Source organism: Cladosporium halotolerans (genome assembly GCF_011745625.1).
Source record: "Cladosporium halotolerans strain TM138-S3 chromosome Unknown Sca29, whole genome shotgun sequence".
NCBI classification, from domain to species: domain Eukaryota; kingdom Fungi; phylum Ascomycota; class Dothideomycetes; order Cladosporiales; family Cladosporiaceae; genus Cladosporium; species Cladosporium halotolerans.
In genome coordinates, this window is record NW_027191480.1 from 1 (window position 1) to 14,775 (window position 14,775).

The 14,775-nt window shown below is 58.8% G+C and overlaps 4 protein-coding genes across 4 annotated transcripts; 1 reads left to right on the top strand and 3 right to left on the bottom strand.

Annotated features, from left to right (window-relative positions):
• Positions 1–1,283: 1,283 nt before the first annotated feature.
• WHR41_08090 (uncharacterized protein) lies at positions 1,284–2,750 on the top strand (the record flags this gene model as incomplete). Its single annotated transcript, XM_069376694.1, has 1 exon — positions 1,284–2,750. One exon carries the CDS (start codon positions 1,284–1,286, stop codon positions 2,748–2,750), a length of 1,467 nt encoding a protein of 488 aa, XP_069227137.1.
• Positions 2,751–2,962: 212 nt separating this feature from the next.
• WHR41_08091 (uncharacterized protein) lies at positions 2,963–6,297 on the bottom strand (the record flags this gene model as incomplete). The annotated part of the gene is made up of 5 exons (XM_069376695.1): positions 2,963–4,356; positions 4,413–5,060; positions 5,130–5,195; positions 5,252–5,446; positions 5,514–6,297. The coding sequence occupies 5 exons, from the start codon at positions 6,295–6,297 to the stop codon at positions 2,963–2,965; spliced, it is 3,087 nt and encodes a 1,028-aa protein (XP_069227184.1).
• Positions 6,298–6,764: 467 nt separating this feature from the next.
• WHR41_08092 (uncharacterized protein) lies at positions 6,765–10,372 on the bottom strand (the record flags this gene model as incomplete). Its single annotated transcript, XM_069376696.1, has 2 exons — positions 6,765–9,006; positions 9,057–10,372. 2 exons carry the CDS (start codon positions 10,370–10,372, stop codon positions 7,377–7,379), a joined length of 2,946 nt encoding a protein of 981 aa, XP_069227186.1. The 3' UTR covers positions 6,765–7,376.
• A 2,117-nt stretch (positions 10,373–12,489) lies between these two features.
• arp-3 (Actin-related protein 3) lies at positions 12,490–14,174 on the bottom strand. The gene is made up of 3 exons (XM_069376697.1): positions 14,030–14,174; positions 13,732–13,976; positions 12,490–13,677 (listed from the first exon to the last, which is right to left on the bottom strand). Exons 1-3 carry the CDS (start codon positions 14,062–14,064, stop codon positions 12,638–12,640), a joined length of 1,320 nt encoding a protein of 439 aa, XP_069227185.1. The 5' UTR covers positions 14,065–14,174; the 3' UTR covers positions 12,490–12,637.
• Between the last annotated feature and the right edge of the window lie 601 nt (positions 14,175–14,775).

The window sequence follows — 14,775 nt, forward strand, 5'->3', positions numbered from 1 at the left end:
GATTCAATCTCTTCAAGGTGGACGTAGACTTTTAGACGTAAACAGAGTGTTGCCCTTTAGGTGCTTAGCGCCGGGCGGAATAAAGTTCATCATCATCATAAGTCGAGTCTGGAACAAGCAAATTCACTTAGGACTTGTAGCCGCAGTAACTGCAGACGGCATTCTCTCGCTAATATCGAGTCTCTTGTTGACTGCAGATACCACGCTAACGCCAGGAACGTCCGTCGTTGAAACCACCTAACATCACTGGACGAGGATACTCTGGCAATTGTACAATGATACAATGCGCTGCTAGTGAAGACCCTGGTTACTAGCGTCTGGCTTGCTACAAGTTGAGCAATCGCTCATCTAATAATGAGAGATATCGGCTCGGCAGGCGAGACGAAGGAAGATTCATCGCGCCTCAGGTCATCCTACAAGTCCCCACCATGCTTATGGAAACACACAATCGATTCACGTCGTTATCTGGTATCAGGTCTTGAAAGATATTCAGACAACTCTAGGTCGGTTCTCTCTGGGTTTCAACAAATATTGAGGCCCGCACAGGAGCTCAGCGAGCTTTTAGACCGATGAAAGTAGGTTTTGCAAACAGTGACCAAAGGGTCTTCTATACATGTAGGGAGACTTTCTGGACTTCAGGCCCACCTGGACCCGCATTGCGCTGCTTCTGTAGCGATGGGACCAGCTTTGTCATGGTCAAGGCTCGTACTGATCGATTCATCGCTTCTACCTGATGTCTGATACCCAAATGATTGGAGGAAATTGGCCCAAGCTATTATTACGGATGCATACCCAGGCATGTACCGTGCCGTAACCTTCTGTGCGTTTCCGCAGTGATGACTCCATAACAATGTGGGGTAAATACGTACATTCGAGAGCCTGGACTTCGACCCGTACCTGCCCAGGGACGAATCCATTCATCTTAGCGTCGCAAAGAGGCGATAGAAGACTTCGAGGCTATGACTTCGCTTGCACCGCTCGTGTGCGGCCGCCGATAAGCAGAATAGTCTGGTGATAGGAGGTGGAAGGAGGAGAATGCCCAGGCCAAGACCGCCGCATTCTTGGCCTGCGAACCTGAACAGGAAGGAGCTCTTCCATGGCGACCAGAAACCTGTGTTGCGCATATCAGATGTCTATACGACCTTCTTGGAGCAGGGTAGCTCCTTCATGCTGCTGTGCGTTGAGCTTCGGCCAGTGCGATATAAAGGCTAGCATGCAGGTACAACTCGCTGCCTTGCGTCCCACCCCGCCGCGCTGCTACGCTCTACGTTAATACTGCCATCATGAAGGTCTCTACGCTTGTCGGTCTGCTCCCAACGGCTGCTGTTGCAGCTCAACTTTCGAGTGTTGCATTTTTCGCGAAGGAGAAGAACCAGCTCCTAGACTTCGTCTCTGCCAATGCTGAACTCGACTATGGCTGCCGGCCGGTGGTCATGCCCACAAACAATGAGCACAAGCTTCACGCAATGCTCTCGGAAGAGCAATTGCAGCATTTCAAGAGAAGTCTCGACGCAGGCGCCATTCGCATCGAGGCCCTAGACCACATCAACAAGCGACAAGCCGCCACCGCCCCCATTGGCAAAGGCGATCGCTTCAATGGTGGCAAAGTTGCCCCTCGAGGACTGGGAACCCGGGCGCCGGAGGAATACGCTCAGTTTGAGACCGCTGGAATTTTGAACGCCGACGAGGTCTACACTGCCATGAAGGGCCTAGAGAAGGAGTACGGCATGACTCTCTTCACCGCTCCTCACAAGACTTTCGAAGGCAACATCGTCGTCGGTGGCGTGGCCAACAAAGCCCAGAAGATCCGCAACGACAAGCAATACATCTACTTCACCTCCGGCATCCACGCCCGCGAGCGGGGCGGTCCAGACAACCTGATCTACTTCATCTCTGACCTCCTTTGGGCCAACAAGCACCGCAAAGGCCTCACCTACGGCAACAAAGTCTACACCAACTCGGACGTCAAGAAAGCCCTCGGCTCCGGCATCGTCTTCATCCCGCTCACCAACCCCGACGGCGTCCGCCACGACCAAGCAAACAGCAACCTCTGGCGCAAGAACCGCAACCCCGCCAGCTCGCGCCCCGGCGTCCCCGCCAGCGTCGGCGTCGACCTGAACCGCAACTTCGACTTCCTCTGGAACTACACCCTCCACTTCGACCCCTCCGTCTCGCCCGCCTCCAACAACCCCAGCTCCGCCGCCTTCTACGGCACCGCGCCCTTCTCCGAGCCCGAAACGCAGAACATGGCCTGGGTCTACGACCTCTTCCCGCAGATCCGCTGGTTCATCGACGTGCACTCCGCCGCCGGCACGCTGCTGTACAGCTGGGGCGACGACGTCAACCAGTCCGAGGACCCGGAGCAGAACCTCTTCAACGCGGCGTACGACGGCGTGCGCGGCGTCGTCGAAGACGACCTCTACCGCGAGTACCTCAGCGCGCAGGACTGGTTCAACGCCGAGTCGCAGGCGAACGCGACGACGGCGGCCATGGAGGCCGTGGGCGGCAGGGAGTACGTGCCGCAGCAGGCGGTCGGGTTGTACCCCACGAGTGGCGCTTCGGACGATTGGGCTTCGAGCAGGTGGCATGGGGACAAGAGCCTCAATAAGGTCTACGGGTATACGATGGAGTTTGGGTATTCGACGAACTTCTATCCGACGGCTGAGGAGTATGTGCAGAATATTGTTGACACCAACGCTGGGTTCATGGAGTTTATCTTGAATGCCAACAAGATTGGTCTCAAGGGCTAAGGTGGATAGAAGGAATTTGTGGCTTGCGAGCTATATCACGCCATCAAAATTCTCTACGAAAGACAGAAAATTGCGAAAAGGTCGCAGTACCAGAACTGGTGAAATAGCGAAAAACGAAGTGCAATCCCTCAGGCTCGGCACCCATGAACATGTTTACATTCCATTCCATTCGTCACTTGTATCCAGTCCACACATCACACATCACCCATAGTCTAATAAACGCCCTTCCTTTCCTCCCACGCCGGCTGTGGCGCCGGCTCAATCGCCCCAAAACCACTCTGCACCACCGGCCCAGAGACAAGACTGAGCGAGTCGACCTTGACGCCCTCCTCCTCCTGCGACCACAGGCTGACCGCGACAAAGTTCTTGCCCTGGTAGTTCCACACGCCCTCGGGCACGGGGTAGACGTCCTGCGGGCCGACGTTGTGCACGTACTTGCCGAACTGGTAGCCGTTGACGAACAGCTGGGCGCGGTAAGCGGCGGGGCGCGCGGTGCCGTTGGCGAAAGTGTAGGTTTCCTGCTGCGCGGAAGAAGAGGAGGAGTTGGCCGTGGCGTTGGAGAAGGAGAAGGCGAGCGGGATGTCGTAGCCGGCGGGGAAGTCGAGGTCGAAGGAAGTCGTGTAGAAGGCGATGCCCGGGCCTTCGAGGCCCTCCTGGGGGCCGGCGCTGGATTTCCAGGACGAGGTGGGAGGGGAGGGCAGGTGGTAGCCGGCGCGCTCGGCGAAGAGGCCGCCTTCGTTGAGGGGGCCGCGGGCGTGGTCGGCGTAGGATTCGCCGCCGAGGTTGCCGGTGAGCTTCCAGGTGATGTCGGACTTGGGGTGGCCGGCGAGGTCGTAGTCGATGACGCCGCGGGGGAGCTTCATTTCGTCGGCGCCGACGTCGTAGTTCTCGTTCAGGCTGTTGTTGTCGACGACGACGGTGATGACGTAGGAGCTGCCGGAGGTGAGGTTGCTGGGCAGATCGTAGGTCTGGTTGTAAGTTGGCAGGACGTCTTCGCCGGTGAAGGAGCCGATGTAGGTCTCGTTCAGCCAGATGGAGTGACCGTACGCTGCACCTCCGTATGTGGAGATGTAGAGGCTAGACTCTCCGCCCTTGGCGGTGAAGTGGCCACGGTAGAGCAGGATGCCGGTGTGGAAGCCGTAGTCGCTCGAGTAGAGCGAGGTAGGAGTAGTCAGGTTGCGCACGGTATTGTTGGTGGTAGTGTGGTCCGCAACGACCCACTCGAAATCATCGTAAGAAGGCTTGATCTCAGGCAAGGTGTCCAGGACCTTCCAGTCGGCCTTGGAGAGATCCGGCACTGTGAAGTCAGGCTGTTCAAACTCAGCCTTGGCGACAATTGTGCCGGTCTTGCTGGTCTCTAACTTGAGATCCTTGCCGTTAAACGTCAGTCCGTTGCAGCTATCAGATCCACCAATGACTTCAACGGTGGAAGTAGCGTTCAGGTCGCCGGTGAGGTGGATCTTGTTGTTAGAGGCAGAGACAGTGCGAAGAAGGTAATCGGTCCTGACGATGGGAGCAGAGGTCAGATGAGCCGGGTTGGTGTAGTTGCCGAAAGTGTCATCGCTGGGAAGATCGACGACCCAGTAGTTGTACGCGGAGTTGCGGTCTGTGGCGCTCAGTCAGTAAACGGTACAGATCAAAACTCGACGGGGATTCACTTACCAAGAACATAAACATAAAGCCCGTTCTCAAGCTTAACAACCCTGCGCTCCTCGCTGGTAGCAAAGTGCAAGATCGTCACGCCATCAGCAGTCTTGGACTTCACGTCACCGCCCTCGACGACATCAGCCTTGCCACAGTTCGAAAGCGCAAGCTCATGCTCCTCGTTCGGACCTCCATAAACAACAAGCACCCTCTTGTCGCCGTACTTCTTCCACGTGAAGATCTCCGCGGTCGAGTACAGCAGGTTGACGCCGCCGACATCGTAGTCGGTGACGTGGAACTTGGAGTCGCGGCCGTTGAGAGATAGCTGGCCGCCGAGCTGGGGAATGGAGATGTTGCCCTTGCTGGTGGGGAGGGTGATCTTGTAGTCGGTGTTCTCGAGGGAGTTGAAAGCGGCGTGCCTGATGACGAAGAACTTGGTGGTGTTGCTGTAGAGGGCGGTGACGGCGAGGTCCGGGTTTCCGGTGTAGCTTCCGTTAATGTTGGTGCTGTTCTGGTACTCGGCGGTGAGGTAGGCGGGGGATGCTTGGATGAAGTTGGCCTCAAGCTTGGCTTCGCTGTATTTCTCGCGGTTGACGAGGCGCTCTTCGCTAATGACGGCCGCGTAGTCGTAGCTGGTGTAGCCGCCGGGGTGGCCGAGGTTGCCCCCTGTCAGGAGTGTTAGCTTGTGCTCGCAGTAGCGATCCAATGAGGGATTTCTTTTTCTTTTTCACTTACAGTTGGTACCACCGTAAGTCATGTAGATGTTCAGAATAGCAACGCCCTGGGCGAAGTCATTTTTGTCTGTGCAACCCATCAGCAAACGAATTCCGGACATATTCATGAAGTATTGTACTCACAGAATACACGCTCGAACTCATAGTTGACCAACTCCTGACACTGAGCGAAACCCCAGCCACCCCAAGGATCGAAGCTACCGCCCTGAAACTCCAGCAGAGAAAACGGCGTGCCAGCGCCATAAGCAGCGTGGGAATCAGCATAGCCCGTGGGCAGGGCCTCGTCGGGCCAAGTCTGGGGGTTGGCGCAGTCGAAGCCTGTTCGTCGATTCACGTTAGCCAACCACGCTCTCATCTCGCACCATACATCGACAGGGCCACTCACCAAGCGGATATCCATCGAACCCGTAAATATCGATGTCGGCCTTGGTCTCCGGCGTCACGTAGCCCTTGGCGCTAGCTTCGTTGTTGATCAACGGGACGACAATCCCGGCCTTGCGCAACTGCTCCTCGACATAGATGAAATAGTCCTGATCGGGCTCCTCGCCATTATCGAAACTCGTGTACTCGTTCTCGGGCTGCACGAGGATGACCGGGCCCCCGTTGGTGATCTGCGCATCGGCAATGATCTTGCCGATGCCCTGCATGTACACCTCGGTGGCATCGAGGTAGCTCTGGTCCTTGGTGCGCAGCGTCCCAGGAACGCGCTGCAGCCGGCCCGGGAAGCCGCCACCGGAGACTTCAGCGTTGATGTAGGGGCCCGGACGGGCGATCAGGTAAATGCCCGCTTCGGCGGCGGCGTCGAAGAACTTCTCGTACCCGAAGATGCCCTCGGCAGAAAACTCGCCGGGCGTGCCCTCGTGCAGGGCCCAGTGGGTGTAGAAGGAGACGCAGTTGTAGCCGAGGGCCTTGATCTTCTGGAAGACGTCGAGCCAGAGGGCGGGCACGGGCAGGCGGAAGGGGTGGAATTCGCCGGAGAAGAGCATGACGCGCTCGCCGTGGATGAGGAGCGAGTGCTCGTCCCACGTCACGATGTCCTGGAGGGGCTCGCCGCGCGGGTAGGGTTTGAGGAAGCTCTGGGGCTTGCCGGCGAGGGCGCGGGCGGAGGCGGTTTGGCTGAGGGTGGCGAGGGAGAGCAAGGCTCCCTGGAGGAGCTTGCGGAGGAGCATGGTTGCTGCTGCTGCTCTTCCTTTCTCCTGTCTGAAGGGAAGCGACAAGGAATAGACAGACAAGAAACGGCAAGAGGCGGACCCAAGCACTGCTAAGCATTGGGTATTTAAGCCACCCTCTGCTCCTCACCTCTTGGCTCTGCCCTCGAGAACTACATTAGCGCGTCCCCGCTCCAATGCTCGCTACAGCAGTGTCCGAGCACGAACGACATGGCCACATGGAGAGGAATAACCGGCGCGCCGAACTCTGGTAGAATAGACCGTAGCGAACTTGGGAAGACCGGCACGGCGTATGATGTCAGCAGAACGGAGGAATTCACTTCTCCAGACGTGGGAAGCGTGGAGTTCGCGTGCGGGGAAGCCAGGAACGTAGGGAAGTCTCCTCCACATCGCGAGCGCCGATCGCGATGCTGGACGGGGGAGCCGCACGATTCCGGGCGAGGGCTCGGATACTGGTTTGCTCTTCGATTGCCGCATCGAGCGATAGTGGTGCAGATTGTTGATTTGAAAGACTCGGCAAGTGGAGGGTTCGGATGGCACCTCGTGGGAGATCGAGCAAAAGCAGAAGGTCGGACAGAAGATCGTCATACAACATTGCACAGTAGGAGTAAGCGAGGTCCTGTCAAAGCCAGGTTATTCGGAAAAAGCGCCGCGGCTCGACAAAAGGTTTCTTTTTGGTTCGTACGTATTCGCCCAGAGTAATCCACCTCGTGTTAAAACATTAAGAGAGCCGCCTTTCGTTCGCCGTCTCGGATTGTAGTATTGCCGATTAGACATATTCCTATCCGTGTCCTAAGGCGCTTCTCAATTAGAAAGGAAAAGATAAAATCAAAATGCCTTGTACAAAATGCTTCCCATGCGTCAAAGTCGTCAAAGGGATCAAAAAGCCGCGGTGTGGTAGCACAGCAATCGCTGTGCTGAAGAGGCAGAAGCCGAAAAAAATTGGGTTGCCGACGCTTCGGTACCCCAGAAACCCGCCAGAAGATGTGATGCGCGCATGTTCCGGTATGCTGCGTTGCGGATCGTTGCAATGAAAAGCTTTGTTCGCGCCGAATAACTTTCTCCACCTGACTCAAACATCAACCAGTGCCCCCCTCCCCACCCTGCCAAACCATGCTCAGCCAGTTGGGCCCGGAACTCCGTTCAGAAGCCATCAAAGCCCACTCGCCCATTTCACCACCGTCGACGAAAGCCGCAACATCATCGCCGCTAAGCCCGGTGTTGATAGAAGTCAGCCAAGCCTCCTTCGCCACCGGATCGAAGATCTGTGACGCCTCAGGCATTTGTTGGGGCGGGCCCATGGGCTGTGCCTGCTGCGAGCCGGGAGTCGGGTAGGCCTGCATTGCATTGAAAGGCGTGGTGGAGTGCGGGTGTTGGTGAAAGCCGTAGCCGGGTCCGGGGGGTTGCATGTTGTAGGCTGCGTTCTGAGGGGTCCAGGAGTTGTACGGCGGGTGCTGCTGGTGAGTGAAAGATGGCGAATGGTGGGAGGAGGGTGGAGCAGTCCTAGAATCTGGGGATGCGTGAGATGGCATGCCACCTGTCGGAGGCATCCCGCTGTCTTGATGCTGGTAGATCGGGCGAAAGTTGCTGAGTTGTGGTTGCTGGTTGTATGAGGCCGGAGGAGCCGATTGCGCGTATGTTGGCGCATGGGCGGGAATCGTTTCGTAGCTGCGCCACGCTCCGTTCGAAGTAGGAGCTGAAGTCGGAGTCTGTCTTCCAGCGCCCGGTGCTGCGTTAATGGCGTTCCAAGGGCCGTCTTGTCTGCTCTGATCATGATGACGGTCGCCTTCTTCGCTTTTGACGGTGGTGCCTGAGATGCTGTTGTCATCGTAGATGGCTTCCAGCGTCTTATTGGTGTGCTGGACGTCCGTCATCTCAATATCCTCGTCGTCAAGATTGCCGAACTCTTTCAAAATCCGCTCCAGGAGCTTATACTCGTCCAATCCACCACCGCCGCCGCCTTCGCGAAGACTCAGCTGCCTCGAAGACTCGGGACTACCTCCGCTCTCCGAGTTCGACTCGTTTGCCGCCTGCACGTTCTTGCGAAAGTCCTTCGTCATCCGGCGAAGGTATTGGTACATCTTCTTGATGGTCTTGAACCAGCCATCAGCCATATACAATCTCGGTCGCATCTGGCCGATGATCTCGAGCGCCTTGCGCGCGGCTTCGGAGCCCTTGCTGTCATCGGGAGCAACAGTTTTTCCCTTGGAGCCAGGCACCGTCTTGGTGCACATGTATCCATCGGGGTCCATCCAGGGAAAGTTAATGCAATAGACGCCGACGAAAGCGACGGTGTAGATTGCGAAACCGATGATCGGCGTCTCAACGAGGACGTTCCACTCCTGACACGTGCGCACCAGATCCATGATTTCGCGCGCAGACTTAAAACATTGACGAGCGCTGTCTGTCCAGAAGCCGGGCGGTACGTCGTATTTGTCGGGAGAAAAGAGAGGCGGATCCAGAGGACCCTCGGGCTTCTTGCATCGCAGAGGGATGAAAGGAACATACTCTCGGTGCAGCATGATCTGGCAGAGGAGGTATACCGTGTGCATTAGTGTGTAGGGCGTCTGCTCTTGCATGCTAATGTGAGATTGCGTGTTCTGGTGCGTCAGAGCGACGTTCTTGGGAAGGCTGTTTTTGAAGTCCTGGCAGGCGTGCACCAACTTATAGTGCTCGGAGCGCGCGTCCCATGGTGGCCAGATTTCTTTCCTAGAGGGATATCAGCGGAGATCGAGAGAAGCGAATTGGAAAATACAAACCTTCTTCCGCCAGCGCACGACCATTGCACGACTTTCCCATAAATCTCCAGAATCTTCATGTACCGACTCACAAGCCCTTCATCGTCACCAACTTGAAGTATTCCCTTGTCGTTCTCCTTCTCTTTCTCGCTCATGCTGCTGGGCGAAGCGGCTGCTGCTTCTGCCTGGTGACCAGCACCCAGCATTGCTTGACGATCGTGCTGGACCTTCGCGCGCGTAATGCCTAGTCCACATTGGTCGCCGAGCATCAAAGTCCGCACCTTGTCCCCGAACGCAAAAGTCCGGTCACTGGCTGGGAGCTGCGTTCGTAGCTGGGGCGCGGAAAGCATCTGCGGTCGATACTTGCCGCTACTCAAGTACCTATCCATGGCGTAACAGCTCCAGAACGTCCGCCGCCGAATTTCCTGAGCAACGTTCCTCTCGTTCTCGCTGAGCGGAGCGCTGGATGGCTCCTGGCGGTCGCGGATTCCCATCCGTTCCGCCTCTGAGTCCAGAGCAAAAGAGCGGGAGTTCGGCTCGTCGTCCAAGTCCTGTTCGTACTGAAGTCCGATGGACTGCGCGGCCCTGATGCACATGCCGACGCGCATCCACGCTCTGTGTCCGCGACACATGCCCCAATCGTGCAAACCTATCATCAGTCCAGCTTGAATTCCGTCGATTGTGGTATTTTGGTTGTCGTGCTCGGACCATAGCGTCGTCTGCTTGTCGCTCGCGCAGGTCGCGTAGTATTCGGACGCCATCAACGGGTTGCTGGGCCGCGAGGCAGTCGGGGGCGAATGATTTGCGACCAGACGAGGGTGGAACCGTGCCGTCAAAGCCAGGAAGGCTAGGAGAAAATAATCTGAGCCCGGAGGTCGAGCAGCAGAGGCGTCAGACGCAGATACGGAGCTTCCGGGCGGCGGAGCTGTGGTGTTTCGCAGCGGCTTGAGAAATGAGGCTTTGTGAAGGAACGGCAAGTCAGCAGAGTAGTGCATCTGGAAGATGTCAAACAGCTCTTTCCAGACATTGGGCGTCAAAATCCGCGGGTCGAGATAATCCAACGTCGGCCGAGGGCTTTCGAGAGATCGCAAGCCCAGCGAGCTCCCACTGTAGCTCTGGACGCTCTTCCGTGGCTTAACCCGCCTGTCGGGGTCCACGGAGCCGTCCTGTCTGCCCGAGATGCTGCCCTCGCGGCGACGCGAGCCCGGGGCGGCGGGAGGCGGGTAATCGCAGTCCTTGCCTCCATGCTCGCAGGCTCTGCAGGTGGTGCCCACGTCGTTGTTGACGCACTTGACCTTGGAACGCCGGCAGCGTCTGCAGGCGATGCTGGAGCGCATCCGGCCTTGAGCCTGCCCGGGCGACTGCCCAGCAGCAACGCTGTGCGGTCCAGGCGCAGAAATCGTCGTGGTCCCCGGGCCTGTGGGAGTTTGCGGTGACTGGCAAGACTGCAGCAGGTAGTCGGCGACGGAAGGTCGGGCGTGGTCGTGCTCCACGGTGGGCGAGGAGAGGCGGGATGTCACGAGCTGGAAGCTACCTGGACGCGGGTGCCGTGTGCTGTAGGCGTGGCGTTCGAGCAACAGCCCGCCAGATGTCAGGCAGCCAGGCAAGAGGCACGAGGCGGTATAGCAGAGCTGGGCAGGCGCAGGGCGTCGAGCGGCGAGCGCGCCTGCCGCGGTGTCAGCCAGCGGCAGCGGCGACGAGTCGTCCGGCGGGCACAGTCGAAGGCTGGAGGAGAGAGCGGCGCCCCGCGAACAAGTCTGGGCTCGCAGGAGGCGCGGGCGAGGGCGAGGGCGATGGCTGGATGCCTTGTGGCCCAGCGCGGCGTCAGGTCGAGGCCGCGTGCGAGGCGATACAGACGAGGCCGCGTGGGACGCGATACAGACGAGGCCGCGGGCGCGGGTCAGGCAAGTAGGTGCTGGAGAGGAACAGGTCCAGGTCCCGGTCGGCCTCAGGTTGCGAACGGTTGCGAGGCCCAGCGATGCCGCTCCCGCAGCTCACAGCCCTAGGGCGGGCGCCGGGGCTGGCGCAACCGCCAGCAGAAGACGCCGGGCGCGCGAGTCCCGGACGGCAGTGTGGGCTAAGTCGTGCTAGGCAGCGATTCTGCAGATTGACAATATTCGATCACGTACTCTGGCTGGCGCCCGGCAGCGCGGAGGATCGATCTCCGCCGGCGTGCGCGACGCTGAGTGGCCGAGATGAGGGCCGTGAGGGCGTCGCGGGCGTAGGCGGGAGGAGATCAAGATTCAGCCCGGTGGGGCGGGGGGACGAACCTCTCGGCTCCTCAGATCAGACCCTCAACGTCGTCAGGCTCCGCCGCGGCTTTGCGCCTGTCGTGCGGCGCCGCGCGGATGTGCGCGTATGAGCGTGTATGTGTGTAGGTAGGTGCCGTGGAGGGTGTGCGCTGTGTGTAGGTATTTTATGCGCGCGGCGGGGCGGGCGTGCGCCTGTGTCGCCAGAGCTCGCGTGGGCGTCGTGTCACTGTGTCAGCACATGAGAGTCGACGAAGGGCGGCATAAATGCACGGCAGCACGGTGCCTCGTCTCCCCTCCCCTCCCCTCTGCGCGCAACCTGTCGCCTCCCCGCCCGCACTCAGGGCCACTCGCGGCTGTCTGGCGCGAACGTGCATGCCATCCCTCCGCCACGGCGCCCTCGCAGGCCCGGCGCGCGGGTTGGTGATGTCGAAAGCGGCTGCGTGGGCCGCCGATCCTGAGCCCATGGACGCCTGCGCCGGCCGGCCAAGAGCCCCCTCCGCGGAGGCCTGCATGAGGGGACGCTGGAGGCTGGCGCGGACGGGTCGTCATGGCGGTACGGCCAGCTCGCTGCTTCGCTCGCGGGCGGTTGAGTAAGGTAAGCCGCCCTTGATCGCCCCGGGAGCCGAGCGCGGCCTGCCGTTCTGCGGCTCTGTCGTGAAGAGATCGGGACCCGCGCAGCGCCCAAGCGCGCACACCTCGGACGCGGAGAAGCGAAACTCTCTTTCCAGGACCCGGGCCCGCCTCGGCAGCCGGCACCGGCGTCAGTGGCCAGTACACCACTACTGACGACGAGGCGCGCGCGCGCTCCACGACTCCACGTCCACGCCATCCCGGGTGAAATTTCCTTGCGAAGGAAGGCGTGCTGTGCGACTGTTATGAGACGGGCTGGCGCGCGCCAGGCCTGATGGATGATCGCCTTGGCGGCCGCGCCCGCCAGGTCAGTGGAGGTCGAGATAACCTCGCATCGCATGCTTCGTCACGCTGCCATACCTCGCACCCGCGTTCGGGCCGACCGCCAGGCGCTTGGAACCGACGACGGCCACGCCTCCATTCCTTCACGCCGGGTTTTTCGTGGCAGGGAGCATTCTGCCGACCCGCGCGGCAAATGAGACGAATGAGAGGAGGGCGATCGAGTCCCTTGCTTCGAGAGCCACGGGTCTTTTCGGCCGCGTGCATTCACCAACGGTTGCCTTCAGCGTAACTTGTCAAATCAGTCATCGTGGTCGTTGTTCCGCTATCTACGCTCGTTGGATTTTTTTAAGGGGGCTCGAGTTTCAATGAAAGATCAATCAAATGGGGAATGCGTTTGCCTCGGAACATTCCTCCCTGCGGCTACATGTTTACTCCGCCTCACGAGCTTCCAGGCCCGCCGAGCAGCGCGAACCGCCTGACGATGCTGGGGCCAATCTCCTCGTACTCGGCCTTGGTGTGGCAATAACTCTTGAACTCGGGGGTCTGGCCGAGCAGCGATCCTCCAAACCACGGTCCGTGTCTCTGCCTCTTGTGCGTGATGACCTGGACGTCCAGGCCGCCGGACTTGGCCGCGTTGCCGGCCTTCGCCTCAGACAGCTTGATGCGCTCGTCGACCAGGTGGCGGATGTCGCGCTGGAGGCGACGGCCGAAATCCTTGTACAGTGTCGAGCCACCGGACAGGACGATGTTCTTGTACAGGCCGCGACGGACGTCGATGGGCGAGGTCTGGATGGTGGTGTCGACGATATTGGGCAGCGGGGTGAGGAAGTCGGACGAGTAGATTTCAGGGTTGAAGAAGATCTCGGGGGCAAGGAAGCGCTCGTAGCCGACGTCGACGGTCACGGTGCGGCCTCCGGGCTGACGTGCGTCAAAGGCCTTGAAGCGGTCGGCAGGCTCACGGTCGAAGCGGGCGAACTCCTTGACGATGTCAGGGCTGACGTAGCAGTGCTCCTCCTTGATGCGCTCGGCGGTCTTGAGCGAGCTGTCGGGCTCGCCGCGGTCACGCAGCATGGACTGCACGAAGTAGGTGATGTCGCGACCGGCGATGGGTATGCTCTTGATGCTGCTGCCAATGACATAGCCCTCGGCCACAGGAATGACGTGTGTGACACCCTCACCAGAATCGATGACAGTACCGGTCAAGCTGCGGTCTTGCACCTTGCTGCTTGTCCATGATGCAGCCAGCGCGAGCACAGCTTGTACGGCAATGTAGAGACCAGCGCAGTTGAAGGATTCGAACATGATCTCGGCAGTGTTCTCTCGGTTCTCGGGCGGGTTGAGCGGAGGCTCGGTGAGCAGGAAGTGGTGGTCTTCAGGCTCCACGCGGAGGTACTTGAACATGCTGTTCGACCAGAAGCGCTCCATGTGGTCCCAGTTTTCTATTTGTCCGTGTCGGATAGGGTAGTGCAAGCCGTAGCCTATGCCCGTACGTCAGCTTCATCCACCACTGCCTGTATCATATCGCCACCTACCAGGGCCGGAAGCCGCTGTAAGAGCCTCATCGCCAATGAAGAAGTCAAGGTCTTCAGTGCCTCTCTTGCCAGATAGATGTCCGCCTGCTCCGCCAGTCAAGAATGTAGGCTTGTTGGCCACGGCAGGGCGTCCGGATCCTGATCCTCCTGCTCCGCCTGTCGGGCCTTTTGTTGCGATCGCGGTGGGGAAGACGAAGGATGGGGAGTCGTTGCCGGCGAACCCGAGTTTAGAATAGCCCGTACCGCTGGATCTGGTATTAGCTGATGTGCTTGGGGTGTGTGGCTTGGAGAGGTCTACTTGTCCATGACAACGGCCGGTGTGTGGTTCGCCATCTCGGATCGCAGAGGGGTTTCGGGGGCGCAATCGCCTCAAAGTGGTCCAGACGGTGGCTTTGCGTAACGAGAGAGGTATGAGGAGCGTGTACAGCTAGTTGTCGAGGCGTGGTGGGATGTCGGCGCCAGCAGTCAATGGCCGCCTGAGCTCCAGCGACGTTACGTACGGGCGGAACTGCGCCCGCGGATTTCCCTCCACAACCCCACTTTGGATGTTCTTCAAATGCCTGAGGATCAGATCTGTCGTTGCACTGAAAACCTAACGGTGTATTTCGAAACGCTCAATCGAGGATTTCGCGCTCATCGTATTTTCGGTCGATACAATTCTGTTCTTGAGTGGTTCGTCTGAAGTGCATCGCAGTGTTCATTGTGACTGAACACTGTTTGCCGGGCGCCATTCGCCAAGATTTCGTCGTTTCTGCCTGCTGCTCAGGTCTGCATCTTACCTCGTCCATAGCTACCATAAAGTCACCCGCAAAGTCTTGAATGTATGAGCCGCAAAGGCGCTCAGGACGATTAATGGATTCCTGACGTATCATCAGATGTTGAGATGAATCTCCCGTCTGGTTCGGCTCGGGAAAAAGATCACGTGTTGCCGTGACATCTACGCAAGTCGTGCCTTCCTACTTTCTCGCGTCCAAGCTGTAGGGAAACGGCACCATGACAACGCTGTCCCCTACATTAATTACCTTCTCATCCCTCCCTCACATA

Coding starts and splice junctions, on each gene's coding strand:
- arp-3 (XM_069376697.1), bottom strand. CDS start 14,064: ATGGCGAACCACACACCGGCCGTTGTCATGGACAA. Junction 13,977..14,029: donor CCGGCCGTTGTCATGGACAA/GTAGACCTCTCC, acceptor TACCAGATCCAG/CGGTACGGGCTATTCTAAAC. Junction 13,678..13,731: donor TACAGCGGCTTCCGGCCCTG/GTAGGTGGCGAT, acceptor GTACGGGCATAG/GCTACGGCTTGCACTACCCT.